Below are 11758 nucleotides of genomic sequence, written 5' to 3' on the forward strand. Positions count from 1 at the left end.
TTAAAGGTGTAGCTGTTTTTGGGGATCAACGGATTGTTAAGAATATTTACTTACACAAATTGTCGTCAGATTTGTTTCGCTTATTTTTTCACATTTTGACCTGGCAACGGTGATGAAAAGGTGGTATTGTCCTAAGAAATTCACAATTTTGAAACAACCAAAAGAAAAATCTTGGGGATTTGTCTCATGCATGAATAGACCTATGGTTGGTCCAGGGGGCAAATAACGTTTTTATTTTAATGTCCTTGGTACGTCAACCGTAGCTTACTGGGACGAGTTTTTACTGTTATTTGTGATCCTCTGATGTTTTTTACGTGTTGGTTTTTTCCCGTTAAGAGCAAAGTATTGAAAGTAGTTAATAGTGAATTATTCCAAATATGTCAAGTTTCTTGTGTCCGTCTTGCTACATAACGGAATCTTGAACAAATCGGCATCTTGTTGATTGCCTATTCTACCATTGGTGCTCCATTGGTTTTATCTAAGCTATTGGAAAAGATGACTTATAAAATGTCATAAAGTTTAAATTTGTGTGACCCTTTGTCCTATGTTGCCTTGTCAAAATGGGACATGAGAAATGTTTTGTTTTAGTTACGATTATACCCTGGCTGAGGCCTGTACCGCTCTAAAGAATCGTTGGGTCGATTGGATTAAGGATGGTATGCCACAACCCGCACCATTTTCGCCTTTGGATATTCGAAAGTTTTCTTCAATGCAGGTTGTTGAATTTTTGGTTCAGATCTTTGCTGAAAATATTCCTGAGGAAGCGATCAAGCAGATGGAAAAGGCATATGCATTGAACGATAACCACAACTCAGAGATTAGACTACGGTAAGTTGTTTATAAATCATTTTATTTTTATTATTCCTATTTGTGTTGATAATATTATTATCTATAATTGGAACTATTGCTATGAATATATTTAGCAAAATACTTTGTTTATGCTATTTAGTAGGCTTGATAACATAAACTTTTTGCCTTGTCATCCAAATCAGATCTCACCCAAACTTGTTCAAAAGTATGAGCAGATGGGTTTATTGTACTATCTAGGGCTGTACAATCATTTCGACCTCTATGGGGGGAGTGAGCACCAATACTCTTCTCATCGTGACATCTATCAGAACGGGTCGTCAAATCTCAATTAAACTTGGTGGGAAATAAAGCTATTCTACCATCCATTTCCCTTTCAGGATGAGGATTTGAAAATTTAAACCCCCCAATCAATTCTAATCCTGCCGTTTTTAGGAATTAACCATCTTCCCATTGGAACCAAGCCCACCATCACTTAGAAGCGAGGTTGAAACTTCCTTAAAGTCACTCAAATCAAATAAATCGCGTGGACCAGATGGATTGCATTAATTCCTCTGCATAAGGAAGGGTCGAAAGCCTAATGTGACAATTACCGTCTAATCAGCCTGACAAGCCAACCCGCCAAAGTGTTGACCAAGATACTACTGGACAGAATAAAAGCATCATTCAGTCACATCATCCCTGAGTATCAAGTGGGTTTCCGAGCGGACCCCTCGACGATAGACCAGATTCTTGTCATCTGTCAAGTAATGGAAAAGTACCTTGAATCCGGTCAGGACCTCTATCAACTCTTCATTGACTTCAAACAAGCTTTCAACTTAATTTGGAGAGAGGGCCTTTGGCATATACTACTGCATCATGGCGTCCCGTCATGTGTCGTATCACTCATTCGTAACATATATGAGCGGTTCAGAAGCCAAGTACAAACAGTTGAGGGAACCACCGAAGAATTCCGAACTTCTGTTGGTGTTTTGCAAGGATGCATCCTCTCACCTCACATGTTTAATCTCTTCCTCCATTTTGTAATGTCGCATGTTGAAGCAACTAATGGGGCAATGATAGGAGGGATCGTAATCGACAAGCTGGCATACGCAGACGATATCGATATACTCACTAGATCCGTCGCTGAACTCCAAACCAAACTAGATAACCTGGAAGTAGTTACAGGAGCCTTTGGAATGAAAATCAACGAGGATAAAACGAAGGCAATGCGCGTGTCAAGGTTCAATAACCCATCCCCAGCAAAAATAAAGCTTAGTGGAGCGGAAATAGAATGGGTAGACAGCTTCACATATCTGGGGAGCCAGATTACGAGTGACAATAATCGCTCAGTGTATATAAAAAAAAACGCCTCGCTCTAGGTAGCGCCAGCTTCGAAGCTCTGGTGCCAATATGGAAGCAAAATCGAATCTCCGTCGAAGCTCCATCATTATTCCTATAGCTATTTACGAGTGTGAACCATGGACAGTCAGAGTAGATGACTCCAGGCAACTCGCCGTGTCTGAGACAAAGCCGCTGCGTCGAATTGCTGGCATAACATGCGTCGAATTGCTGGCATAACGTAGATCGAGTCTCAAATGCCGACCTACTCAAAAGGCTGCAGTATACCACTGCCATCTTGAACAGGGTCCATGTCCAACAATTTAGGGGGCTTGGCCACGTCCATTGCATTTGCAACGACCAACTACCGAAAATTGCCTTCGAAGGTCGTATCCTTGGTTCTCGCCCTTGAGGTCGCCCACCGAAGCACTGGAAGGAGAACTGCTCCAACTGCGACCTCCCTGGTCTTCTCAGATTGGCACAAAACAGATAGCAGTATAGACGGCAAATACATTCGCTCGTGAGGAAAGAGGCCCTTAGACGACCACCAAGGCCGGATGGGACTTAAGTCAAGGTGAGGATTTGGTCTAGCCTTTGTGTGAGTGAAAAAGAGAGGGGGGGCTGAATTTATTTTGCCACAATAAGAACCAGAAGGGTTTAGTGGATTTCAGTCGAACTTAGTCAGAAATAATTATCTTTGTTCTAATTCTGCCTTTCTGATATCAGGGGTTTGTTCGACACTCGTTAGGGAGAGATAGGATGCCTCTTATATCTTTTCTTCAAAATATATTTAAGAAGGAATCGTTGGACCTTGACCAATCATAGGGGGGAGTAAATTTTTCTGCTCTAATTCTGTCTCGGGGGTCCGGTCCATTTTAACCTTTTGATGGGCAAGGGAATGGAGGTGCTTGTAGATTCTCGTTATCAGCATATCTACCAGAGAGGGACGTCGGACCCCAACCAAACTTTCTGGGAAGTAAGATTTGGTTGAATTTAGATTTTTGGTTTCAATAGTAATTCATCTGTTTATTTTACTTCGTTTTCATCACTTTAAATATTGTTTATCGTTGACGTAGTTGTGACCGTATCTGTGTATAGGGGAGGGGGGGGGGTATCCGTCCGCCTAATAGTAGAACATATCACTTTTTATTTGATTAAATCGCTTTATTAATGCAGTCTACTGTAGTGCCTTAGTGTATAAACTGATAATAAAGGCCCTGCTACCGTGAAAACTTAAAGGTTTTCCAGCATTAATTAATTTTTTCTCTATTTTTGCTTTTACTGGGAAAATTGTGCCTAAGTAACCATTTAATGCTCGGTTTCTTATCTGGAACAAGCAGGACTTTAGATCTGGAAGATAAAACCCATGTCACCCTATTAATTTTGGCTCTTGAAGAAGTAGAAAAAGAAATAAAGATTTGAATAATGTATTTTAATTAGTTTCCACATTCTTAAATGCGATGTTTATCGAAGCTTATTTGCAGAAGTGTACCTGTTATTTCGAGCCAAAAATATTGGCGATTTAAACCAGGAAAACTATTTAACAAATAGTCTCCTAATATGAAAATAGTTTTTAAGATAACTTAGGATCTGCTTGCATAGTTCGAAAGGCCCGACCCTGTATTTTTAGATACCTGTATTTTTACACTATTTATAGGTGGATGAGACTATGCATTCAAGGGCGCTGGAAAGAACAAGTTTCGCCTGCCCTTGACTATGCAACTTCGCAAGGAAGGATGAAGTTTGTCCGCCCAATATTTAGGTGAGTGAATTTAATATTTTTTTTTTCCAAAGGGGTATCAGCACTAAGAGGGCAAGAGACAAAGCTGTAACGAGGAAGGGTGGGACTGTAAACCTTTTAATAGTCCATCAATTTTTCTCATGTTTTGATTTTATTTCAAGTTTTTACTCTACTTTTTTATTATGTATATCTAGTTTATAAAAAATATTTTTGGACTTTTATGTTCTTTTCCTTTTTCAAATTATGTTGAAACTCCACGAACCTCTGAACTACATTTAGGGGACTCGAGCACGAGCCCCATTACCTACAGAAAAGTAATGGAAGCTCATTCGATCTTGAATTACAAGGTCTAGCTCCCCTATTCGGGGCAATTTTTGTCAGAGTGTGTGCAACCAACGAACCGTTTTGCCCTTGGTGCCCTCATAACCTCACACAACATAGGATCAAGATATGTATTGAAAACAATTACCGTTTTAACCAGAATGGTTGATAGATGTAAAAGATTTGCCAGTCGATGTGATATGGTCTGTGGGACGACAGTGTCAAGGATCTCAAATTGACACTGTCAAGCATATATTTAATACAAAAGCTTCACGGATGCATTTTAGAGTCAATGCTGAATTATTGATTAATAAAGAACGATGTATCTCTATTACTTTTTTTCCCTTCTTCACTGTTTAAAGAAGGGACGATTACAGAAACTTGTGAGGTGGCTTGGTTGTCTGAATTTGAAAGTAATAGCACCCTTTCTAAGGGAAAAAAGTCGCTGGGGGGATATGTTTTTGCCTCAGCCACCTCTGTAATTTTTATGGGATCAGATCCAAGTTTTGAGACAGCCATTTCACTCACATCTTCGAAAGATAAAAAATATGCTTCTGGGGGGCATAACCCACTAATTCTCAAGGAACTCTCCAAGTAGTGCTCTCCCTCTTTGCGACGCCAACAATTCCGTTTCTGGATCAACTTGTCTACAATATATTAACGTGTTTTTGCTGTCACTAGTATGAAGGTTTGTTACAAAATAGTAATAACGGTATATTGAAGATAAAAATTGAAGTTGCATCTTATAGTAAAATAATAGTACATCATAGCTTCAGAAAAAAAAAATTGTTGGTAAAATACTTCAGACATTGAATCCAAAGAAAGTGCTCCCTAGCTTAATGAGGAATTATTTAATAAAATGATGTTAAATTTTGTTGAAACAAAAACAGAATCCTTTTGTAGTAAATGACATACTCGTGTATTTGTTTGAACACGTTAGCAGTTGCAAAAAAAAACAGGACATGAGAAGACTCTTTGATTAAAATGGATGAATAGATACATCTACTTTCAATGATATCTACAGAATGGGGGGGGGGCAAAATTGTCTCGTTCCCTTAGAAGACCAAAAAGTATATAGATTTCCAAGTCCTATGACTGAAGACTCCCCCTCCTGTTCACCCCGAATTAAAGTTCGTTAAAAATGATTGCTAAAATTTACGGCTGATTGACAATCTTGACTGAATATTCAAATTAATTGAATCGTGTAAATTTTAAATTCCAACCCAAGATTTAGCTCTTTAAAATTTTTCAAAATGGGCATACAATCGAAAAAAAATAATAGAAACTTATCATAATTAGATAACCTAATAACTAAACTAAACAACCTAATCAGATGACAAAAAAAAAAAAAAATAAAAAAAAAAAATGTTCAGTGACACCAGGATTCAAACTTCCGTCTTCATGGTCATGAAATCTCAATTTTAGCTTGCTAACTAGCCAACTAGGATGACTTGCAATTATTAAATGATAAAAATATGCTGCTTGAAAATGATAAGAAATTAGTCTAGGAAGATTTTTTCAAAGAAAGGTGACGAACAAAATTAAAACATAAAATGACACTCCAGTATTTAGGAGGTTTTAGGGAGACGGTTATCCCCCCCTGTTGTTTATGATTGTTTCTGTTTTAATGTGACTTGGTTATCAATTTGAACTTCTATTGTTCTTCATTTTCATTTATTCACTGGCATTTCTTTTTGCTCATTTTCAGTTTGACTTGATTATTCATTCTAACGTTAGTCTATTTAGGTTTCATTTATTCATTCATTAAAATTTTTGTTTGTTACAAGTTTACCTTATATGATTTATTTCTACTTCTCTTAGCCTTTACATTGCTTTTTACTTTTCTTTCGAAATTTTTTTCTTGGAAATGGTTTTTATATCGATTATGAAATTTATTTATAATAATTATGTAATATATTACTGAAATTAAGATTATGCAAAGATTTTGGCTTGCATAACTGCAGAATAATTGGTCTACCCCTACCCCCTCCCTCTCGACTTCAAAATTATAGCCATGTTTCGTAGCTCTTTAAAAAAAAGATTTTTATGATGGAAGTAAAGAGCATAGTTAGTTGAAAATTAAAATGAACAAAAGTTTTAGTCTTGGAGTTTCTGCAATATTTATGCTCAAAATTAGTTAAGATAAGCTGACTCTTGAGACTTTCCTATGTTTGTTGAATTCTAAAAAAGTAGTGCTTTACTGAAAACACAAAATCCCCATAGAAAAACAGTATGTTCTTAGAAACTGGATAGCCATCTAGCAAACATATGCACATGGCGGATCAAAGTGGCAGAAAACTGGCTAATTTAGGGAAAAAGTGAAAGAGAAAAAAAAAACATTTCAATCCGCGAGCATACAGCATCTGTCCCTTACTATAACAACGGTTTTCTAGGCAAACTTTATTCTATATTTTAAAGAAAGTAGTAGAACCAGGTGAAAAAAAAATCTTCTTATATCAAACTAAATAAAAAAAAACAATTTTTTTTTAAACTGAATGTAAGGAGCGGCTTTAAAACTTAAAACGACCAGAAATTAATCCGTATATGAAAGGGGATGTTCCTTCCTCAACGCCTCGCTCTTTGCGCTAAAGTTTGACTCTTTATCTCAACTCTACTTTTTAAAACCGTAAAAAAAACTTTAGCGTAAAGAGCGGGGCGTTGAGGAGGGAACATCCCCTTTCATATATAGAGTAATTTCTGTATGGCAACAGTGGAGCAGATGTATTCTGAGCGTATATAATTGGTTTTCTGTTCTTAATGAGATATAATTTGTTTCATATATTTTAGGGATCTTTACGGCTGGGAGGAAATGCGGCAAAAGGCGATAGATGCGTATTATGCTCACAAAGACCAATGGATGTACATGACCGCTTATGCTGTCGCTAAGGATCTACACTTGGAAGAAAAAAAGGATTGAATAACTTTTCATTTTTGTACTACGACTGTGTTATATCTTAATATACGAGCAAGCTTCTTTAGATTACTTGTTTGAGTCTAGTACCTGACTTTATCTTTTTGTATGACAAAAATGTATAGGGGTAATAATGACGAGGGGTAATAATAATAAAAAAAAATGAAAAATAGCGATGATTTACTCTAGATCCACAATTTCTGTTCATGTTTCATAAGGACAAAAATCTCAAAATTGGAAAAAGTCCGTGGAAAACTTTTGTATGATAAAATTAAGGGAAAAAAGTCTAAACTTATTTGTTTAACCATTCATTTTTGAAAAATGGAAACCTTTTGTAGATGTGGCAAGTTTTACTACTATCTCTGTCGTAGCATTCATATTTAATAGTAACTATGGTATCCTGAATTTCATTGGATCTATCCACTTTACCGACTCTTTGTTATGTCCTTTAAGTTTTTTTTTTTTTTTTTTTTTTTTTTTTTTTTTTTTTTTTTTTTTTTTTTTTTTTTTTTTTTTTTTTTTTTTTTTTTTTTTTTTTAGTTCCACTTATTGGCTGTATGGACTGAACAAGGCCAGCGGTGTCAGGGCCTCTTTTGTTGCTTGAGCAACTGCCACCCATGGATGACTATGCTAGAGTAACACAAACGACAATACCGATTGGGTTTAACTCAGAAAGTAAAACAGTTCAAAATAGGGATGATACCTTTTTATTGACAGTGAAATATAAAATTATTTAACTGGATATTTCGAACACATATACAGTGTTCATCATCAGCAGTAAAACTAAAAGACATGAATAAAAATAAACAGAATTTATACCTAATAAACTAATTACATATAGTTTATTGCTCTTATTTTTTTCAATGCAACAGCCGAGGCAAATCTCCTTGACCTTTTCGGTTCCGGTTCATTAGATTTAACTGACGTATTACGTGGACAGAGGTCATAGCTCTTAGGTGAAGTGATATTTACTTTATTTGACCTCAGTAAATTATCATAAATTGAGTTCAATCCAAATTCACCTGTATCTCTGTTTATGGAATTATTCTTGAATAGAATTTTTTTAATTTCGATTGTTTCCCTGAAAGTTTGCTTTAAACCTTGATCCCTAGAAATCAAAGAAACATTTTCAAACAAAATAAAATGATTTGGAAAATTAAAGATATGCTCCGCGAGGGCCGACGTGAAATCTTTAGGTTTGGTATTTTGCTTTAAAGACGATGAAATGGAATTATGATGTTGTAGCAATCTCGTTCTTAAATTCTGGTTAGTACGTCCCACATAAGAGCTTCCACAAGTACATGGAATTTTATAAACCCCACTTTGTTGCTCTACGGAAGTCCGATCCTTTCCAGAATTTAAAAAACTTGCCAAAGTATTACTACCTCTTAAAGCTACCTTTAAACCATTATTTTGTAAAATTCTTTTAAGTTTTTCACTCAAACCTGGAACATATGGTAGAGAACAAAAGATATCTTTCTTTTCTGTTGTTTCCAGAATATCGTCAGAACATTCTAGAAATTTTTTCCTTCTTTTTGAAAAAGTCTGGTCAACTAACCAACCCGGATAATGGTTACTTATTAAAATGTCTTTTAGCAATAATAATTCCTCCTCAATGAATTTTGGAGAACAAATTCTAAAAATGCGGTCAGTTAAAGATATGATTAAACCAATTTTTACTTGGCGGGCATGACCGGAGAAAAATGACAAAAATCTGTTATTGTTAGTAGGTTTTCTGTAAATCTTAAAATCCAGACTATTTTCATTTTTTAAAAGAAGGACATCCAGAAAAGGAAGTTTATTATCCTCTTCTAATTCTATTGTAAATTTTAAATCCCCTCCCCAAAAATTAAGATGTTCTAAAAAACTTTTTAATTCCTCCACCCCATAATTTTATACTGAAATTATGTCATCCATATATCTCCCCCAAAATTTATGTTTTAAAAAATATGAATCTAACGCTATTGTTTCAATATTTTCTACAAAACAATTTGCTAATAAAGGACTTAAAGGGGCCCCCATAGGTAAACCATTTACTTGTTCGAAAAAACCCCTCTGAATTGAAAAAAATAAGAGAACATATTGCACAACCTAACTAAACTCATAATTACACCGACCTCCAAAACTGTTTCACCACCAATTAAGTCCAAATTTCTTAGTATCTTTCTCTCAAGAAGAATTTCCGCTACTTTTACATCAATACTCGTATACATTGACACTATGTCGAAACTTGAAATTATAGAATTTGAAGAAATCTCAACTTCTTTTAGTTTTTTTACAAGTTCTGACGAATTCTTAATGTAAGAAATTTGTGTAGACAGGAGTGGTTTACACAATGACACTAGCCACTTACTCAGAGCACTTGTTGGTGAGTTGTTTCTCGCAACAATCGGTCGTAATGGCAGATTTGGCTTATGTATCTTTGGAAGTCCATATAATTTAGGGCACAAAGAACCTCTTGGTAAGAATTTGTAGAAAAGTTGAGGTGTAATCTTCCCTTCTTCCTTCAAACTCTTTAACTCGTTCTTAAACTTCTTTGTGTATGAGTCCGTCGGGTCAAAAGAAAGTTGTTTGTAAGTTTTTTCATCTTTCAGTAAAGCGTTTAATTTTGAATCGTAGTCCTTGGTGTCCATTACCACTAAAGTGTTACCCTTGTCTGCTTTTGTAATAATAATAGATTCATCCCTTCTTAAATTATTAAGAATCTTTATGTCTTTGATAGAATTGTTAGGGATTTCTGGTTTTAAAGCAAACTCTGACAGGGCTTTAACAGTAGAAGCTCTTACTAGGCTAACATCTTTAATTAAGATGGGGTTTCTATGTCAAGATGTTTCTATTGAAGAGATAATTTCTTCTACTGGGACTCTATTAGTTTTAAAACAAAATTTTGGACCTTTTTCTAATGCGGACTTTTCTTGTAACGTTAAGGTCCTTGAAGTTTAAGAACGAGTTAAAGAGTTTGAAGGAAGAAGGGAAGATTACACCTCAACTTTTCTACAAATTCTTACCAAGAGGTTCTTTGTGCCCTAAATTATATGGACTTCCAAAGATACATAAGCCAAATCTGCCATTACGACCAATTGTTGCGAGTAACAAGTCACCAACAAGTGCTCTGAGTAAGTGGCTAGTGTCATTGTGTAAACCACTCCTGTCTACACAAATTTCTTACATTAAGAATTCGTCAGAACTTGTAAAAAAACTAAAAGAAGTTGAGATTTCTTCAAATTCTATAATTTTAAGTTTCGACATAGTGTCAATGTATACGAGTATTGATGTAAAAGCAGCGGAAATTCTTCTTGAGAGAAAGATACTAAGAAATTTGGACTTAATTGGTGGTGAAACAGTTTTGGAGGTCGGTGTAATTATGAGTTTAGTTAGGTTGTGCAATATGTTCTCTTATTTTTTTCAATTCAGAGGTTTTTTTTTCGAACAAGTAAATGGTTTACCTATGGGGGCCCCTTTAAGTCCTTTATTAGCAAATTGTTTTGTAGAAAATATTGAAACAATAGCGTTAGATTCATATTTTTTAAAACATAAATTTTGGGGGAGATATATGGATGACATAATTTCAGTATAAAATTATGGGGTGGAGGAATTAAAAAGTTTTTTAGAACATCTTAATTTTTGGGGAGGTGATTTAAAATTTACAAGAGAATTAAAAGAGAATAATAAACTTTCTTTCCTGGATGTCCTTCTTTTAAAAAAATGAAAATAGTCTGGATTTTAAGATTTACAGAAAACCTACTAACAATAACAGATTTTTGTCATTTTTCTCCGGTCATGCCCGCCAAGTAAAAATTGGTTTAATCATATCTTTAACTGACCGCATTTTTAGAATTTGTTCTCCAAAATTCATTGAGGAGGAATTATTATTGCTAAAAAACATTTTAATAAGTAACCATTATCCGGGTTGGTTAGTTGACCAGACTTTTTCAAAAAGAAGGAAAAAATTTCTAGAATGTTCTGACGATATTCTGGAAACAACAAAAAAGAAAGATATCTTTTGTTCTCTACCATATGTTCCAGGTTTGAGTGAAAAACTTAAAATAATTTTACAAAATAATGGTTTAAAGGTAGCTTTAAGAGGTAGTAATACTTTGACAAGTTTTTTAAATTCTGGAAAGGATCGGACTTCCGTAGAGCAACAAAGTGGGGTTTATAAAATTCCATGTACTTGTGGAAGCTCTTATGTGGGACGTACTAACCAGAATTTAAGAACGAGATTGCTACAACATCATAATTCCATTTCAACGTCTTTAAAGCGAAATACCAAACCTGAAGATTTCACGTCGGCCCTCGCGGAGCATATCTTTAATTTTCCAAATCATTTTATTTTGTTTGAAAATGTTTCTTTGATTTCTAGGGACCAAGGTTTAAAGCAAACTTTCAGGGAAACAATCGAAATTAAAAAAATTCTATTCAAGAATAATTCCATAAACAGAGATACAGGTGAATTTGGATTGAACTCAATTTATGATAATTTACTGAGGTCAAATAAAGTAAATATCACTTCACCTAAGAGCTATGACCTCTGTCCACGTAATACGTCAGTTAAATCTAATGAACCGGAACCGAAAAGGTCAAGGAGATTTGCCTCGGCTGTTGCATTGAAAAAAATAAGAGCAATAAACTATATGTAATTGGTTTATTAGGTATAA

At 35.0% G+C, this 11758-nt stretch overlaps 1 protein-coding gene across 1 annotated transcript in view; it reads left to right on the forward strand.

Annotated features, from left to right (window-relative positions):
- Nucleotides 1–7167, forward strand: part of LOC136028138 (leukotriene A-4 hydrolase-like) — a 75027-nt gene extending 67860 nt beyond the window's left edge. The window contains exons 12-14 of the mRNA XM_065705795.1: nt 589–828; nt 3785–3889; nt 6977–7167. Coding sequence (XP_065561867.1) covers nt 589–828; nt 3785–3889; nt 6977–7106 — 475 coding nt within the window. The 3' untranslated portion in view covers nt 7107–7167. The remainder of the gene's footprint in view (nt 1–588; nt 829–3784; nt 3890–6976) is intronic.
- The last annotated feature ends 4591 nt before the right edge of the window (nt 7168–11758 follow it).

Source organism: Artemia franciscana, chromosome 6 (assembly GCF_032884065.1).
Source record: "Artemia franciscana chromosome 6, ASM3288406v1, whole genome shotgun sequence".
Taxonomy (NCBI): domain Eukaryota; kingdom Metazoa; phylum Arthropoda; class Branchiopoda; order Anostraca; family Artemiidae; genus Artemia; species Artemia franciscana.